At 46.5% G+C, this 19,878-nt stretch overlaps 1 protein-coding gene across 7 annotated transcripts in view; it reads right to left on the bottom strand.

Annotated features, from left to right (window-relative positions):
* KALRN (kalirin RhoGEF kinase) overlaps positions 1 to 19,878 on the bottom strand; it is a 237,638-nt gene that overhangs the window by 12,833 nt on the left and 204,927 nt on the right. For all 7 annotated transcript variants that reach the window (XM_040358301.1, XM_040358299.1, XM_040358300.1 and 4 more), the window contains 2 exons: positions 13,436 to 13,495; positions 701 to 728 (listed from right to left, as the gene is read on the bottom strand). In XM_040358301.1, the coding sequence (XP_040214235.1) occupies positions 701 to 728; positions 13,436 to 13,495 (88 nt within the window). The remainder of the gene's footprint in view (positions 1 to 700; positions 729 to 13,435; positions 13,496 to 19,878) is intronic.

Here is a 19,878-nt window from a genome sequence, read left to right as displayed (position 1 = left end):
AGTACAACCCCCCCCCCCCACCCCCGAGGATGCCCACACTATATAAGGTGAAGACCGGTGTGGTCTTCTGCTGCTGTAGCCCATCCAACCCGCTACTAGCAAGGGGGACCTAATAAAGTGGCCGGTGTGTGTATATACAGTATAGCGAGAGAGAGAGATAGAGATAGATAGAGAGAGAGAAAGAGAAAAAGAGAGAGATATAGATAGAGATAGAGAGAGAGAGAGAGAGAGAGAGAGAGAGAGAGACATAGAGAGAGATAGATAGAGAGAGAGAGATATAGAGATGGAGAGTGAGAGAGAGAGAGAGAGAGAGAGAGAGATAGAGAGAGATAGAGATGGAGAGAGAGAGAGAGAGAGAGAGAGAGAGAGAGAGACAGACATAGAGAGAGATAGATAGAGAGAGAGAGATATAGAGATGGAGAGAGAGAGAGAGAGAGAGAGAGAGAGAGACAGATAGATAGATAGATAGATAGATAGATAGATAGATAGATAGATAGATAGAGATGAAGAGTGAGAGAAAGACAGAGAGAGATAGCCAAAATGACCCCCTTGGGGTGACTTCTTATTTGTTATAAACGGTCAATAATAATAACAAGACACCAATCACGGGATCTCTGTGGGTATCGCATTTTTTTGAAACATACACTTCTTTAAAAAAAATATATATATATTTATGAAACTACAAAAAAAAAACACTCACCTTCCTGGATGAAATTGGGATTGATGATCTAAAAATTCAACCAGAAGAAAAGTCAGAAAAAAATAATACAGAATTTTTTTTTGTCATGTCATCATCAATTGTAATATCAGAAGATGGGTTACAGCGCCATCTAGTGTACATGTGAGAGAAAGCATGCGCTTCATACTACAATCAAACCTCCAGAATATCTTCATATTTTACATACAAGATACATAACATCAGACCGGCACAAGTCGCCATAAATAACAGAAACTGTCAGTAAATGCAAAATGTGCAGCAGTAGCCTAGATAAGGGTGGGGGGGAGATAGCGCCCCCCCAGTGTCTGTGGTGTCACAGGAATCTCTGCTGTACAGAAGGTGCACTGAAGTGGCTTCTCCCCTCACCTGATAATCCTCAGAGACGGGTAGAGGAAGATCAGAGGAAGGGAGACTCCTCAGGTCTGGGCCCAGGGAGGACCTTCATCTCACTCAGGTGGGTGGATTCCCCGTAGGGGGGGGGTCTGTACAGTGGGGAGGGATCTGTACAAGGGAGGGAGGGATCTGTATGGGGGGGGGATCTGTACAGTGGGGAGGGATCTGTACAAGGGAGGGAGGGATCTGTACAATGGGGAGGGATCTGTACAAGGGGGGAGGGATCTGTACGGGGGGTGGCGATCTGTACAATGGGGAGGGATCTGTACAAGGGAGGGAGGGATCTGTACAAGGGAGGGAGGGATCTGTACAGGGGGTGGCGATCTGTACGGGGGGAGGGGAATCTGTACAGTGGGGAGGGATCTGTACAGGGGGGGGGGAGACTTAATAATACGAGGATCTGTACTGGGGGAACTTTATAACTGATGGGGGGGCTTTATTTTACAGCAGGAAGGAATACTAAGGGGAGATTTGTATTGGGCCGGAGCGTGTTGGGGAGGAAGAGGGAGGGGAGCTGCATTTGGGGAACGATCTGTACTGTGCGGGGGGGGGCTGAATTTGGGAAGATCTGTTCCCGTGGGAGGGGGGCTGAATTTGGGAAGATCTGTACCGTGGGAGGGGGGCTGAATTTGGGAAGATCTGTACCGTGGGAGGGGGGCTGAATTTGGGAAGATCTGTACCGTGGGAGGGGGGCTGAATTTGGGAAGATCTGTACTGTGCGGGGGGGGGCTGAATTTGGGAAGATCTGTACCGTGGGAGGGGGGCTGAATTTGGGAAGATCTGTACCGTGGGAGGGGGGCTGAATTTGGGAAGATCTGTACCGTGGGAGGGGGGCTGAATTTGGGAAGATCTGTACTGTGCGGGGGGGGGGCTGAATTTGGGAAGATCTGTACCGTGGGAGGGGGGCTGAATTTGGGAAGATCTGTACCGTGGGAGGGGGGCTGAATTTGGGAAGATCTGTACTGTGCGGGGGGGGGGGCTGAATTTGGGAAGATCTGTACCGTGGGAGGGGGGCTGAATTTGGGAAGATCTGTACCGTGGGAGGGGGGCTGAATTTGGGAAGATCTGTACCGTGGGGGAGCCGAATTTGGGGAGATCTGTACTGTGGGGGGGGGGGGGGGCTGAATTTGGGAAGATCTGTACTGTGGGGGGAGCCAAATTTGGGGAGATCTGTACTGGGGGGGGGGGGACTGAATTTGGGAAGATCTGTACTGTGGGGAGGAAGGGGGAGGGGAGCTGCATTTGGGGAACGATCTGTACTGGAGGTGGGAGTGTGCTGAGACAGGAGCTGTACTTGGAGGGAGGAGGGTATACTGAGGGGAGATTTGTACTGAGACAGGAGTGTGATGCGACTGTGCTGGGGGGAGGGATCTGTACATGGGGGGGAGGGATCTGTATTAGTGGCTGTACTGGGAGGAAGCTCTATAAATTGGGTGGGGGTGCTGTATTGGGGAAAGATCTATACTGTGGAGGAGATTTGTACTGGACCGGAGCGTGCTGGGGAGGAAGGGGGAGAGAGCAGAATTTGGGAAGATCTGTACTGTTTGGGGGGGGGGGGACTACTAATGGGAGGATCTGTACTGTTTGGGGGGGGGGGGACTACTAATGGGAGGATCTGTACTGTTTGGGGGGGGGGGGGACTACTAATGGGAGGATCTGTACTGTGGGGGGGACGTGGGACTAATGGGAGGATCTGTACTGGGGGAACTTTATAACTGATGGGGGGGGGCTTTATTTTACAACAGGAAGGAATACTAAGGGGAGATTTGTATTGGGCCCGAGCGTGTTGGGGAAGAAGGGGGGGGGGCTGAATTTGGGGAAGATCTGTACTGGAGGTGGGAGTGTTCGGAGACAGGAGCTGTACTTGGAGGGGGGGGGGGGGGACTGAGGGGAGATTTGTACTGAGGCGACAGTGTGATGTGACTGTGCTGGGGGGGGGAGAGATCTGTAGGGGGGGGGAGCTCTCTGATGGGGGGAGGGAGAGATCTGTTGGGGGGGGAGCTCTCTAAAGGGGGGGGGTGGGAAAATCAGTACTGCAGGGAGGAGGAGATACCAAGAAGTGATTAGTACCGGCCCAGTGTGTGCTGGGGAGGGGGGCTCAGCAGGCTCCTCCCAACACAGGAGGGGGCGGAGACAGGACCAGTCACCCTGCAAAGCACACCGAGATTCCAAGAACGAGACGCGGGGCGAATGGATTTGGACAATATTTGATGATCTCAGAGTTCAGATTTGCAGCTTCCCGGTGATCTGACGTGCTGGTTCCATGTATCATGGAAGTTCCAGCGCATGCGCGAACTGATGCGCAGAGATGGTTCCAGCCATCGGGAAAGTTCCTTCAAGCACTGCGCAGGTGCAAACTTGCTGACGGAAATCCCCGAACGGCGGCCGGCATCCAGGGCGACGTGGATTGTGAGGTAAGTGGCCAGTCGGCCTCACGTCCTCGCTGCGCTCGGACGGCTCGCTTCGCTCGCTCGGCCTCCTGGCTCTTTTTTTAACATCCTCCAATCCACGGGGATGTTAAAGAATGAGCCTGGATGCCGGGCGAGGTTCGGGGATTTCCGTCGGGAAGTTTGCGCCTGCGCAGTCAGTGGAGGAACTTACCCCATAGGGGAACATTGAGGACAAGTCACCGGCCCTTAGATATGGTGGCTGCAGTTTTATTTAATTTTTTCAAGGCTTTCCTTCTATTTTCACCTGATGATCCAGCCAGTAAGTCCATTGTTTTTTTTTGTTTTTTTTTTCAAAAGTACAAGCTCTCTAGCAGAATGTATCAGTTCACATGGATGAGACAAACCATTCGCCACTGACAGGGGGTGCTTACAAATGACCAGCTTTTATTTATTGATTTAATTTTTTTATCCCAAAAGGAAAACATTTTTTTGACTGTAACCGATTATAAAGTGTGATCTGGAGTTTGGCTTCAGTGTGTTAGTGTATTTAAATCTGCTAGTCCATCTAACTTTCCCCTCCCCCCCCAAGACTGACATTGCTGCTGTCCAAAGGTGCCCCCTGTGCTCCTTCATCCAGAGTGAGGGGGGGCGCTCTAATATAATGGCTACAATCACTGGGCTGGATTCAGGTACCTTTGCGCTTTTTTTTGTGGAGGCGCAGGGCAACGTTTATGCCCTGCGCCCCCGCAAATTTACTGCGCTACCCGCGATTCACGGAGCAGTAGCTCCGTAAATTGCGTGTGCGCTCTTTAAAATTGCCCGGCGTAAGCGCGCGCAATTTAAATGATCCCGTAGGGGGCGGGAATCATTTAAATTAGGCACGTTACCGCGGCGATCGTAGAGCGCATGCTCCGTCGGGAAACTTTCCCGACGTGCATTGCGGCAAATGACGTCGCAAGGACGTCATTTGCTTCCAAGTGAACGTGAATGGCGTCCAGCGCCATTCACGAATCACTTACGCAAACGACATGAAATTCAAATTTCGCGACGCGGGAACGACGGGTATACTTTAGCATTGGCTGCCCCTACTATTAGAAGGGGCAGCCTTACGCTAAACACGCCGTACGGAAACGACGTAACTTGCGTACGCAGGGCTCGCGCAACATTGTGAATCGGTGTTAGTATGCAATTTGCATACTATACGCTGAGCACAACGGGAACGCCACCTAGCGCCCATCGCAAGAATGCAGCCTAAGATATGCGGGCATAAGAGCCTTATGCCGCGCATATCTTAGGCTGCAGTCGGCGTAACGAGGTTCCTGAATCAGGAGCATTCGTTACGCCTGCGCAAGTAAGCAATTGCGCCTGTGTAACTATGGTTACACAGGCGCAATTGCTTCTTGAATCCAGCCCACTGTATCTAAGGAGGGAGCCATGGTTGTCATCCAGGCCTTCCTCTCCATTATTACATGGGGGGGGGGGGTGATTAGTAGTTTACAGAAGAAGGAAAACATTGTTTCCAATTTAAAAATTCATCTCACAGGAAGTGACCAGGACAGAAAAAAAGAAAAACAAATGCAGCCACCCCCCCTGAGGACTGGGAAGCTGCAATATAAGGAACAATGATACATTGTAATCTAATGCTGGAAAGAAACTTTTGTTGCAGATTAAATTTTGTTATAAAAAAAAACATTTTAAATAATTGAAATGACGTTTTCCGGATAATGAACAATAATATCAGGAAGAAGGAATTCGATCGTCGGCGGCTCCTGAAATCCGCGTATTTCTTCCTGTACAGCCGATATCAAACAATTCACCAATAAACGATCAATGATCAGATCGATTCTCTGTTCTAAAACACCGAAATCGGGAAAAATTCAGGTTTCAGGGAAAAAATAAACATAAAACATCCCAGTAAATAAAGATACAGTGAGGGGGAAAAGTATTTGACCCCCCCCTGCGGATTTTGTAATGATCGGTCTGTAACTTTATTGGTCGGTTTTTTTATAACAGCGAGAGACGGAATAACAACAAAAATATCCAGAAAAAAAAGCAAATTTCAAAAAAGTTATAAATGGATTTGCATTTTAATGAGTGAAATAAATATTTGATCCCCCCGATCGATCAGGGAGATTTCTGGCTCCCAGGTGTCTTCTATACAGGTGATGAGCTGAGATTAGGAGGACACTTATAGGGAGGGCTCCTAATCTCAGCTTGTTACCAGTATAGAAGACACCTGTCCACAGAAGCAACCAATCAGATTCCAATCTCTCCACCATGGCCCAAGACCAAAGATCTGTCCAAGGATGTCGGGGAGAAGATTGTAGATCTACACAGCAGACATGTGCAATTCGTTTTTTAATAGAATTTCGACAAATTCGTTCATTCGGAAATATCCGAATATTCGTAAATTCAAAATCTGAATGTTTGAAAATTCTAACATTCTAAAATTCTAAATATTCTTAATTTCGGAAATTTGAAAGTCCAAAAATAAGAATGAAAATTCAAGAATTCAAAAGAACAATAATTTTTTTTTTTTTATAAACAGAATTTAGACAAATTCGTTCATTCGGAAATATCCGAGTAGTTGTAAATTCAAAATCTAAATATTTTAAAACTCTAAGCTCTAAACTTAAAAACTTCAAAATTTTGGAAATTCGCAAATGCAAAAATAAGAATTAAAATTCGAGAATTCAAAAAAGAACGACAATTCAAAAATTTGAAGATTTGAAAATTCGAAAATTCGAAATCCCGGAAATTCAAAAGTCTAAAAATAGGAATGAAAATTCAAGAATTCAAAAGAACGATAATTATTTTTTTCTTTTAACAGAATTTAGACAAATTCGTTCATTCAGAAATATCTGAGTAGTTGTAAATTCAAAATCTAAATATTTGAAAACTCTAAGCTTAAAACTTCGAAACTTTAAACTTCGAAACTTTAAACTTCGAAACTTTAAACTTCGAAACTTTAAACTTCGAAACTTTAAACTTCGAAACTTTAAACTTCGAAACTTTAAACTTCGAAACTTCTAAATTTTGGAAATTCGAAAATGCAAAAATAAGAATTAAAATTCGAGAATTCAAGAAAACAAAAATAAAAAAATTTGAGGATTCGAAAATTCGAAATTTCGAATTCAAAAATTCAAAATCCCGGAAATGTGAAAGTCCAAAAATAAGAATGAAAATTCAAAAATTCAAAAGAACGATAATTCGTTTTTTTTAACAGAATTCAGACAAATTTGTTCATTCGGAAATATCCGAGTAGTTGTAAATTCAAAATCTGAATATTTGAAAACTCTAAACTTAAAAACTTCTCAACTTAAAAACTTCTCAACTTAAAAACTTCTCAACTTAAAAACTTCTCAACTTAAAAACTTCTCAACTTAAAAACTTCTCAACTTAAAAACTTCTCAACTTAAAACTTCTCAACTTAAAACTTCTAAACTTAAAACTTCTCAACTTAAAACTTCTCAACTTAAAACTTCTCAACTTAAAACTTTTCAACTTAAAAACGTAAAACTTCTAAACTTAAAACGTCTAAACTTAAAAACTTAAAACTTCTAAACTTAAAAACGTCTCAACTTAAAAACGTCTAAACTTAAAAACGTCTAAACTTAAAGGGCCAGATCCACAACCAGCGGGCGCAACTTAAATGTTCCGATTTAAGTTACACCGCCGCAAAATTTCTACCTAAGTGCCCGATCCACAAAGCACTTACCTAGAAATTTGCAGCGGTGTAACTTAAATCCGTCCGGCGCAAGGCGGGCCCAATCTAATGGGGCGAGTCCCATTTAAATTAGGCGCGCTCCCGCGCCGGACGTGCATGCTCCCGACGCTATTTTCCCGACGTGCTTTGCGTTACGTTGCGCCGAGTTTTGTGAATCGCGAAGTGTAAAAAAGAGATGCGGCGGGAAAAAAAAATTTGAAAAAAAAATTTGACAGCGACGCGGGAAAGAAGGGTATACTTTTACATGGTGTACTAAGTTTACACTTTGTAAAAGCAGCCCTAATTTTGCGACGGCAAACTAACACTTACGGCGACTTAACTAAGGGAAAAAGATTTGTGGATCTCCGTAAGTGCTAATTTGCATACCCGACGCTGGATTACGACGAGAAATGCCCCCAGCGGCGGCCGAGGTACTGCATCCTAAGATCCGACAGTGTAAAACTATTACACCTGTCGGATCTTCTGCCTATCTATGCGTAACTGATTCTGTGGATCAGTCGCATAGATAGAAACAGAGATACGACGGCGTATCCCTTTTGTGGATCTGGCGCAAAACGTCTAAACTTAAAAACGTCTAAACTTAAAAACGTCTAAACTTAAAAACGTCTAAACTTAAAAACGTCTACATTTTGGAAATTCGAAAATCCAAAAAGAAGAACTAAAATTCGAGAATTCAAAAGAACAAAAATCCAAAAATGTGAAAATCCGAAATAATACCCAATAACTTAACTATTGCAAACTAATACATTATAGGTATTGGAATTTCCTTTTAAATGTTGCGGTTAGTGAACGTAACGAATGCAAATTTATCTGAAGTTACAAATTATCCGTAATAACGAATTTCGCAACTAAACGAATGGTACAGAACAAATTAATAATAATAAAAATTTATTATTTTTATTATTTTTTTAGTTCCGTTCCATTTGTTTACATACGGCATTCATTATTTTCGGATAATTCGTAACTTAAAATCAATTTGTATTCATTGGGCCAGATTCTCGTAGTTTGGCGTAACTTTGTGCGGGCGTAACGTAACCTATTTACGTTACGCCTCCGCAACTTAGACGGGCAAGTGCTGTATTCTCAAAGCACTTGCTCCGTAAGTTGCGGCGGCGTAGCGTAAATCGGCCAGCGTAAGCCCGCCTAATTCAAATTTGGAACAGGGGGGCGTGTTTTATGTAAATGTTCTGTGACCCGACTTGATTGACGTTTTTCACGAACGGCGCATGCGCCGTCTGTGGAAATCTCCCAGTGTGCATTGCTCCTAATACGCCGCAAGGACGTATTGGTTTTGACGTGAACGTAAATTACGTCCAGCCCCATTCACGGAAGACTTACGCAAACAACGTAAAATTTTCAAATTTCGTCGCGGGAACGACGGCCATACTTAACATTGGCACGCCGCACTTACGCCACCATATAGCAGTGGTAACTATACGCCGGGAAAAGCCTAACGTAAACGGCGTAACTGTACTGCGTCGGCCGGGCGTACGTTCGTGAATTTGCGTATCTAGCTGATTTACATATTTCGACGCGTAAATCAGCGTACACTCCCCTAGCGGCCAGCGTAAATATGCAGTTACGATCCGACGGCGTAAGAGACTTACGCCGGTCGGATCTAATATAAATCTATGCGTAACTGATAATAGGAATCAGGCGCATAGATACGACGGCACAACGCAGAGATACGACGGCGTATCTGGAGATACGCCGTCGTATCTCTTGAGAATCTGGCCCATTATGTTCACTAACAGCCAAATTTGAGAGGAAATTCCAATACCTATAATTTAATAGTTACCGTATTTATCGGGGTATAGCGCGCTCCCGCGTATAGCGCGCACCCCTAAAGTGGACCCGAAATTCCTGTGGAAAAAAGATTTTTGTACTTAAAGTTTTGGTGTCTTGCGCGGCGTCCATCGGCCGCCTCCTCGGGTCTGGCGTCCGTCTGCGGCTTCGGGTGTCTTCTTCGTCGGGTCCGGCGTCCTTCTGCGGCGTCCTCCCCGCTCGTTTCCCGCGCCGAGTTTGAATACTGCGCCGGCATATACCGAGCGCAGTACACTCGTGTATAGTCGGGCAGGCTCGGCTACTCTCGCGCTGACGTCCTGTACGTCCAGGACGTCAGCGCGAGAGGAGCCGAGACGGATTTTCTTATTTTTTCAAATTTACGAATTTATGAATTCTGAATTTACAAATTCCGGAAAAAAAAATGAATGAAACGAAAACAAACCAATTTTTCGGCAGTGCACGTGTCTACTACACAAGGCTGGAATGGGCTACACGACCATCGCCAAGCAGCTTGGTGAGAGGGTGACAACAGTCGGTGGGATTATTCGCTAATGGAAGAGACACAAAATAACCGTCAGTCTCCCTCAGTCTCCGGGTTGTCACCTCATTCCTTTAAACCCGAACACACATGATTTAATGCAGATGAGGCACCAAGTGAGTTTAATCACCACCTTAATCAGCCTCAGAACCTGTGCACTTCATGGCTACATTCTCCCCCCCCCACTTTAATTTTTTTGGTCCCCAAAGAGGTGGGGATATTGAACTAACCAAACACTAATGAAGAAAAAGAAGGTGTTCAGGTTTAAAGGGATGAGGTGACAACCCTACTCAGTCTGGGGCTCCAGACAAGATCTCACCTCGTGGGGGGTTCAATGATCATGAGAACGGTGAGGAATCAGCCCAGAACTACACGGGAGAATCTTGTTAATGATCTCAGCTGGGACCATCGTCACCAAGAAAACAATCGGTAAGGACTGAAATCCTGAAGCCCCTGCACGGTCCCCCTGCTCAGTTTTCTAATGAACATCTGAATGATTCAGAGGAGAACTGGGGGAAAGTGTTGTGATCAGAGGAGACCAAAATTGAGATCTTTGGTGTCAACTCAACTCGCCGTGTTTGGAGGAGGAGGAATGTTACCTATGACCCCAAGAACCCCATCCCCCACCGTCATACATGGAGAACACCATCCCCCACCGTCATACATGGAGGGGGAAACTTTATGCTTTGGTTTTTTTTCTGCTAAGGGGACAGGACAACTTCACCGCATCAAAGGGACGAAGGGCGGGGCCATGTACCATCAAATCTTGGGTGAGAACCTCCTTCCCTTAGCCAGGACACTGAAGATGGGTCATGGATGGGTCTTCCAGCATGACAATGACCCAAAACACACGGCCAAGGCAACAAAGGAGGGGCTCAAGAAGAAGAAGCACATGAAGGTCCCGGAGTGGCCTAGCCAGTCTCCAGACCTTAATCCCATAGAAAATATGTGGAGGGAGCTGAAGGTGACCAAACGTCAGCCTGGAGACCTTCATGACTTGGAGAGGACCGAATCCCTCCTGAGATGTGTGCGAACCTGGAGGCCAACTCCAAGAAACGTCTGACCTCTGTGATCGTCAACAAAGGTTTCTCCACCAACTTTGTGAAGGGTTCACATACTTATTTCACTCATTAAAATGCAAATCAATTTATAACTTTTTTCGAAACGCGTTTTTTCTGGACATTTTTGTTGTTATTCCGTCTCATACTGTTATAATAAACCGACCAATAAAATGATAGGCCGATCGTTTCTTTGTCAGTGGGGCAAAATTTCTTTATTTCCCCAATAGATTTGTTCCTGTGTCATCAGCGCCATCTAATGGCCAAAATTAGGAATATTTTGCCACCGAGGTATTTCAGAAAATTATACCACATTTTGCCCACTAGATAGAACTGATGATTCAGGAATTGATCTATTAGAAACAATACGGGGACATTTCATTCAGTTTGCAAGAAAACTTCTGACGTTTGTACAAGGAATGTTTTATAAATGGGCCCCCAGATGTTGTGCCGACTAAGGATAATGGATGGGGCCCCCAGAATCCATTCATCTAGATCGGGGATCTCCAAACCTTTAAAGGGAAGGGCCAGTTTACTGTCCATCAGTGTTTAGGGGGGCCGGACACTGCCCTGTGGGAGTAAACAATGCCTGATCTTTGGTATTAGGGAGTGAAATAGTTGGTGTCAGTTGATGGAATAGTGCCCCATCGTTGGTGTCAGTGGGAGGAACAGTGCCCCATCGTTGGTTTCAGTGGGAGGAATAGTGTCCCGTCATTGGTGTCAGTGGGAGGAATAGTGTCCCGTCATTGGTGTCAGTGGGAGGAATAGTGCCCCATCGTTGGTGTCAGTGGGAGGAATAGTGTCCCATCGTTGGTATCAGTGGGAGGAATACTGTCCCATCATTGGTGTCAGTGGGAGGAATAGTGTCCCATCATTGGTGTCAGTGGGAGGAATAGTGTCCCATCATTGGTGTCAGTGGGAGGAATAGTGTCCCATCGTTGGTGTCAGTGGGGGGGGAACAGTGTCCTATCATTGGTGTCAGTGGGAGGAATAGTGTCCCATCATTGGTGTCAGTGGGAGGAATAGTGTCCCGTCATCGGTGTCAGTGGGAGGAATAGTGCCCCATCATTGGTGTCAGTGGGAGGAATAGTGTCCCATCATTGGTGTCAGTGGGAGGAATAGTGTCCCATCATTGGTGTCAGTGGGAGGAATAGTGTCCCATCATTGGTGTCAGTTGATGGAATAGTGCCCCATCGTTGGTGTCAGTGGGAGGAACAGTGCCCCATCGTTGGTTTCAGTGGGAGGAATAGTGTCCCGTCATTGGTGTCAGTGGGAGGAATAGTGTCCCGTCATTGGTGTCAGTGGGAGGAATAGTGCCCCATCGTTGGTGTCAGTGGGAGGAATAGTGTCCCATCGTTGGTATCAGTGGGAGGAATACTGTCCCATCATTGGTGTCAGTGGGAGGAATAGTGTCCCATCATTGGTGTCAGTGGGAGGAATAGTGTCCCATCATTGGTGTCAGTGGGAGGAATAGTGTCCCATCGTTGGTGTCAGTGGGGGGGGAACAGTGTCCTATCATTGGTGTCAGTGGGAGGAATAGTGTCCCATCATTGGTGTCAGTGGGAGGAATAGTGTCCCGTCATCGGTGTCAGTGGGAGGAATAGTGCCCCATCATTGGTGTCAGTGGGAGGAATAGTGTCCCATCATTGGTGTCAGTGGGAGGAATAGTGTCCCATCATTGGTGTCAGTGGGAGGAATAGTGTCCCGTCATTGGTGTCAGTGGGAGGAATAGTGCCCCATCGTTGGTGTCAGTGGGAGGAATAGTGTCCCATCGTTGGTATCAGTGGGAGGAATACTGTCCCATCATTAGTGTCAGTGGGAGGAATAGTGTCCCATCATTGGTGTCAGTGGGAGGAAAAGTGTCCCATCATTGGTGTCACTGGAAGGAATAGTGCCCCATCATTGGTGTCACTGGGAGGAATAGTGCCCCATCATTGGTGTCAGTGGGAGGAATAGTGCCCCATCGTTGATGTCAGTAGGAGGAATAGTGTCCCATCATTGGTGTCACTGGGAGGAATAGTGCCCCATCATTGGTATCAGTGGGGGGAACAGTGTCCTATCATTGGTGTCAGTGGGAGGAATAGTGTCCCATCATTGGTGTCAGTGGGAGGAATAGTGTCCCGTCATCGGTGTCAGTGGGAGAATAGTGTCCCATCATTGGTATCAGTGGGAGGAATAGTGTCCCATAATTGGTGTCAGTGGGAGGAATAGTGTCCCATCATTGGTGTCAGTGGGAGGAATAGTGTCCCATCATTGGTGTCAGTGGGGGGAATAGTGTCCCATCATTGGTATCAGTGGGAGGAATAGTGCCCCATCATTGGTGTCAGTGGGGGGAATAGTGTCCCATAATTGGTGTCAGTGGGAGGAATAGTGCCCCATCATTGGTGTCATTGGGAAGAATAGTGCCCCATTGTTGGTGTCAGTAATGTCTCAAGGGCCAGATAAAGTCAAGCAAAGGGCCACATCCGGCCCCAGGGCCACAGTTTGGAGACCACTGATCTGGATACAAATCAGGAAACATATGTGATGAAGTGTCACCAGATTTGGATCCGCAGGTTATCATTGGCCCCAGAAATTCCCGAGCCGGAGACCTGTGCTGAGAGAAGAACATACGTTAACCTTTCCTTCTGGAAATGCGCATTGCCTGGCTGTCATGCAGATCCAGCGGCTTCAATGCAACTTGAAAACCTGACCCGGAACAGACTTCCATGGTTCCATTCTTGATCCAGCGTAATTAACAAAAGCCATTTGCTCAGCATGACAGCCAGTTAGTTAGCATTTTAGGAAAGTGCGTGTCAAAGGCTGCACATGAGAGAATCGCCATACCTCCATGCTAGCGCCGGGATCAAAGTCATCGCATTCCGACTCCTCGGAACTGTTGTGGTCCTGTAGGGTGGAGAGCCAAGAAGAGAAGATTAGAGAGCCGGAATAAAAAGGAACAACTGCTGGGAAAAAGAAAATGCTGAACTCCGCCCCCTCCCCACCCCCCCGCCAGAGGAAGGTCACAGAGGCCACCAATCCACAACCCTTACCTTTTCTTCCAAAGACCGGCCAAAGGAACTTCACAAGAGCCAAGCAGAGGCCAATATTTCATTGGAGCAGTAGATGGAGCCCAAACCCGAAAATATGGCGGTTCAGGCCAGGAATAGGACAGAAGGATTTCTTCTGGAGGTCACCGGGGGGTCTAGACTTTTCATTGAAGTGTGGGGGGGGGGGGGGGGACAAAGTTTTCACAACTCCTCAGGAGCAGAGAACCTACACCGAAAAGTCTAGAAAATGTGGTTCCAAAGAGCGGAGAGCAATAATCTGAAGAGAGTGGGACTCTAGAGATCGGGATTCCAAAAGAAAGTGACTTTTGCAGGGTTCCGTAAAAGGTTCTAGGAGAACGGTGTTCTAAAGAGTTGGGATCACAGAGAGCAAGGATTGTAGTGAGTAAGGCCCTAGAGAGCAGGATTCTAGATAATGTATCTCTAGAAAGCAGGATTCTGAAGAGAGCTAGGTTCTAGAGAGAGCAGGATTTTGAAAAGGTTGTAGGGAACAGGACTCCAGAGAGCAGCTTTTTGAAGAGGTGCTAGTGAGTTGGACCCCAGAAAGTAGGATTCTGAAGAGGTTCTAGAAAGCGAGACCCTAGAGAGCAGGATTCTGAAGAGAGCGGGAACCTAAAGAGCAGGATTCCAAAGAGGTTCTTGAGAGGGGGAACCTAAAGAGCAGGATTCCAAAGAGGTTCTTGAGAAGGGGAACCTAAGGAGCAGGATTCCAAAGAGGTTCTAGAGAGGGGGAACCTAGAGACCAGGATTCTGAAGAGATCTGGCTGGTTTCTAGGGACCCTAGAGTGCAGGATTCTAGAGAGTGTAACTCTAGAGAGCATACATCTTGAGAGAGCCAAGTTCTAGAGCGTGGGACCACAAAGACCAGGATTTTGAAGAGAGCTAGGTTCTAGAGAGAGTGGGACCCTAAAGAGCAGGATTCCAAAGAGGTTCTTGAAAAGGGGGAACCTAGAACGCATGATTCTAGAGAGTGTAACTCTAGAGAGCCTACATCTTGAGAGAGCTAGGTTATGGAGAGTTGAGACCCTAGAGAGCAGGAATCTGAAGAGGTTGTAGAGAACGGGACTCCAGAGAGAAGCTTTTTGAAGAGGTGCTAGAGAGCGGGACCCCAGAAACCAGGATTCTGAAGAGGTGCTAGAGAGCGGGACCCCAGAAACCAGGATTCTGAAGAGGTGCTAGAGAGTGGGACCCCAGAAAGCAGGACTCTGAAGAGGTTCTAGAAAGCGAGACCTTAGAGAGCAGGATTCTGAAGAAAGCTAGGTTCTGGAGAATGAGAACCTAGAGAGGAGAATTCTAGAGAATGTGACTCTAGAGAGCAGGATTCTGTAAAAGGTTCTAGAAAACAGCGTTCTAATCAGCTGGGATTCTAGAGAAGGATTCCAGAGAGTAATACCCTAGAGAGAAAAATTCTGAAGAGAGCTGGCTGGCTTCAAGAGGACAAGACTCAAGAGAGAGCTGGGATCTTAAGTGGGATCTTGGAGAACAGGAATCTCGTGAGTGAAACCCTAAAAAACAGGATTCTAGAGAACGTGGCTCTAGAAAGCAGCATTCTGTAAAAGAGGTCGTTTCTAGAAAATGCAGTGAGACTCTAAAGAGAAGGATTCAGAAGAGTTAGGTTCTTGAGTGGGATTATAGAGAGCAGGAATCAAGTGAGTGAGACCCCAGAGAACAGGATTCTAGAGAACATGGCTGTAGAAAATAGGATTCTGTAAAAGAGTTAGGTTCTAAAAAAAATGAAGTTCTAAACATCTGGGGTTTCGGAAAGAAGATTTCTAGAGTGGGACCCTAGGGAGCAGGATTCGGAAGAAAGCTAGGTTCTTTAAAAAGGTGTCCTAGAGCTGGATTCTAAAAAGTGAGACCCTAGGGAGAAGGATTCAGAAGAGAGCTAGGTTCTTGAGTGGGATTATAGAGAGCAGGAATCAAGTGAGTGAGACCCCAGAGAACAGGAATCTAGAGAACGTGGCTGTAGAAAATAGGATTCTGTAAAAGAGTTGGGTTCTAAAAAAAATGAAGTTCTAAACATCTGGGGTTTCGGAAAGAAGATTTCTAGAGTGGTACCCTAGGGAGCAGGATTCGGAAGAGAGCTAGGTTCTTGGGTGGGATCCCAGAGAACAGGAAACTAGTGAATGAGACCCTAGAGAACAGGATTCTAGAGATTGTGACTCTAGAGAGCAGGATTCCAAGGACAGCTAGGTTCTAAAGGGTTGACCCTGAATTGCCGGCTTAGGGAGAGGTTCTTGATAGTGTTACTCTATAGCAGTGGTTCTCAACCTTGTCCTTAAGTACCGCCAACAGGCCATGTTTTCAGGTCTTCCTTCATCTTGCACAGGTGCTTTAAATCAGAGTCAATGGCTTGTTATCTTGGACAACTATTTTATCGAAGAGAAATTCCCAAAACTCTGCCTGTTGGGGGTACTTGAAGACAGGGTTGAGAACCACTGCTCTATAGGGCAGGATTATGACGAGCTTCTAGACTCTAGATCAGCGTTTCTCAAATCCAGTCCTCAAGGTGCCCCAACATCTCACGTTTTCAGGATTTCCATTATTTTGCACAGGGGATCTGATCAGTTTCACTGCCTTCGTAATCACCACATCCCCTTTCATCGGAGGGAAATCCTGAAAACATGACCTGTTGGGGGGGGGGGGGTGCCTCGAGGACTGGGAGTTGAGAAACTCTGCTCTAGATGGTGGGATTAGAAAGAGGTTCTATAGAGAATGCGATTCTCGAAAACAGGATTCTAAAGAGGGCTAGGTTTCTAAAGGGTGGGACCCTGGATAGCAGGATTAGGAGGAGGTTCTAGAGTGTGTGGCTCTAAAGGCCCCATTATAATGAGGTTCTATGTTCTTCTAGAGCACAGGATTCTAGATAGTGCAACTCTAGAGAGCAGGATTCTGAAGAGAGTGGGGTTCTAGAGAGCCGGGTTCTGAAGAGAGTGGGGTTCTAGAGAGCCGGGTTCTGAAGAGAGTGGGGTTCTAGAGAGCCGGGTTCTGAAGAGAGTGGGGTTCTAGAGAGCCGGGTTCTGAAGAGAGTGGGGTTCTAGAGAGCCGGGTTCTGAAGAGAGTGGGGTTCTAGAGAGCCGGGTTCTGAAGAGAGTGGGGTTCTAGAGAGCCGGGTTCTGAAGAGAGTGGGGTTCTAGAGAGCCGGGTTCTGAAGAGAGTGGGGTTCTAGAGAGCCGGGTTCTGAAGAGAGTGGGGTTCTAGAGAGCCGGATTCTGAAGAGAGTGGGGTTCTAGAGAGCCGGGTTCTGAAGAGAGTGGGGTTCTAGAGAGCCGGGTTCTGAAGAGAGTGGGGTTCTAGAGAGCCGGGTTCTGAAGAGAGTGGGGTTCTAGAGAGCCGGGTTCTGAAGAGAGTGGGGTTCTAGAGAGCCGGGTTCTGAAGAGAGTGGGGTTCTAGAGAGCCGGGTTCTGAAGAGAGTGGGGTTCTAGAGAGCCGGGTTCTGAAGAGAGTGGGGTTCTAGAGAGCCGGGTTCTTTAGAGAGTGGGGTTCTAGAGAGCCGGGTTCTGAAGAGAGTGGGGTTCTAGAGAGCCGGGTTCAGGACGGAGAAGTGTAGAATGAAATCCATTGAAGGTTCTCCCGTCATGTAATGCACACAATAGGATTACGGGTCTTGTTCCAGATATTTTTTATAAAATATATTCGTAAGACATCTAAATATTGAATATTTTCTGTAGGTCGAGATATTCGGTGACCCTCCAGTGACTGTCCGGTTCTGGATTTACCAGGACAGAATGACGGAACTCCTTACTGGTCACTTGCATGCCTTTAACATAGGGGGGGGGGGGGGGGAACACTTCTCATTTTGCCCCCCTAACAATGGCGGCACTGATAGACACCTGAGGGCCGGAGTTTTAAGATTTTTGCCCAAATCACACTGAGATGTCAATCACTGTCCAGTAACTCAGGGGGCGGGGTCATCTCACTCTTGGTGGGAACACTCTAGCTTCCAATTGGTTAAAATTATTTGTGAAGATTAAAAAATATTCCAGAGCTTCGAAATATCTAAATGAGATCCGTAAATGTATCCATTTCTTGTTATATATGAAGTGCCAAATCTTTGAGTATTTTCCAATCATGTTCAGTGTAGACTCACCAGAGAGGGCGCTCCACCCGTCCACCACACACTCAATATAGTCTCATTGCCGAGAATATTCCATGATAGGTTACATACAAAGCATCCGGAAAGTACTCACAGCGCTTCACTTTTTTCACATTTTGCGATGTTACAGCCGCATTCCAAAATTAATTCATTACTCAAAACTCTACAAACAATCCCCCGGAATGACAACAACGTGAGAGAAGTTTGTTTGAAATCTTTTCAAATTTGTTAAAAATAAAAAATGTAATAAATCCCATGTATAACAGGCTCCTCCCATGCACATAAGTATCACAGGCTCCTCCCATGCACATAAGTATCACAGGCTCCTCCCATGCACATAAGTATCACAGGCTCCTCCCATGCACATTAGTATCACATGCTCCTCCCATGTACATAAGTATCACATGCTCCTCCCATGTACATAAGTGTCACAGGCTCCTCCCATGTACATAAGTGTCACAGGCTCCTCCCATGTACATAAGTGTCACAGGCTCCTCCCATGTACATAAGTGTCACAGGCTCCTCCCATGTACATAAGTGTCACAGGCTCCTCCCATGTACATAAGTATCACAGGCTCCTCCCATGCACATATGTATCACAGGCTCCTCCCATGCACATTAGTATCACATGCTCCTCCCATGTACATAAGTATCACAGGCTCCTCCCATGTACATAAGTGTCACAAACTCCTCCCATGTACATAAGTATCACAGACTCCTCCCATGTACATAAGTGTCACAGGCTCCTCCCATGTACACAAGTATCACAGACTCCTCCCATGTACATACGTATCAGGCTCCTCCCATGTACTTAAGTATCACAGGCTCCTTCCATATACATAAGTATCACAGGCTCCTCCCATGTACATAAGTATCACAGACTCCTCCCATGTACATAAGTATCACAGACTCCTCCCATGTACATAAGTATCAGGCTCCTCCCATGTACATAAGTATCACAGGCTCCTTCCGTATACATAAGTATCACAGAGTCCTCCCATGTACATAAGTATCACAGACTCCGCCCATGTACATAAGTGTCACAGGCTCCTCCCATGTGCATAAGTGTCACAGACTCCTCCCATGTACATAAGTATCACAGGCTCCTCCCATGTACATAAGTATCACAGGCTCCTTCCGTATACATAAGTATCACAGGCTCCTCCCATGTACATAAGTATCACAGGCTCCTCCCATGTACATAAGTATCACAGGCTCCTTCTGTATACACAAGTATCACAGACTCCTCCCATGTACATAAGTATCACAGGCTCCTCCCATGTACATAAGTATCACAGGCTCCTTCTGTATACACAAGTATCACAGACTCCTCCCATGTACATAAGTATCACAGACTCCTCCCATGTACATAAGTATCACAGGCTCCTTCCGTATACATAAGTATCACAGACTCCTCCCATGTACATAAGTATCACAGGCTCCTCCCATGTACACTAGTATCACAGGCTCCTCCCCTCAGTACTTTGGTGAAGCTCCTTTGGCACCAATCACATATTGACACACCTATTTTTGGGCAGTTTCTCCAATTCTTCTTCCTCACAAGCTCCATCGGGTGGATGGGGGGGGGGGGGGGGGGGTTTAGGTGCACAGCCATTTTCAGATCTCTCCAGGAATGTTCAATCGGGTTCAAGTTCAGGCTCTGGCTGGGCCACTCAAGGACATTCACAGAGTTGTCACATAGCCACATTGTTATCTTGGCTGTGTTTTTAGGGTCATTGTCCCGTTGTTAGATGAACCTTGACCCCAGTCTGAGGTCCAGGGTGCTCTGGAGAAGGTTTTCATCGAGGACGTCTCTGTACATTGCTGCATTCATCTTTCCCTCCATTCTGACTAGTCTCCCAGTTCCTGCCACTGAAAAACATCCCCACAGCATGATGCTGCCACCACCATGCTTCACAGTAGGGATGGTATTGTCCAGGTGATGAGCGGTGCCTGGTTTCCTCCAGACATGACACTTGCCATTCAGCCCAAAGAGGTCAATCTTTTGTTTCATCGGACCAGAGAATTTTGTTTCTCATGGTCTGAGAGTCCTTCAGGTGTCTTTTGGCAAACTACAGGCGGCTGTGAAGTGCCTTTTACTGAGGAGTGGCTTCAGTCTGGCCACT

The sequence above is a fragment of the Rana temporaria genome, chromosome 6 (assembly GCF_905171775.1).
Source record: "Rana temporaria chromosome 6, aRanTem1.1, whole genome shotgun sequence".
NCBI classification, from domain to species: domain Eukaryota; kingdom Metazoa; phylum Chordata; class Amphibia; order Anura; family Ranidae; genus Rana; species Rana temporaria.
The sequence above is the reverse complement of the archived record's forward strand: the minus strand, read 5'-3'. Positions and strand labels throughout refer to the sequence as shown.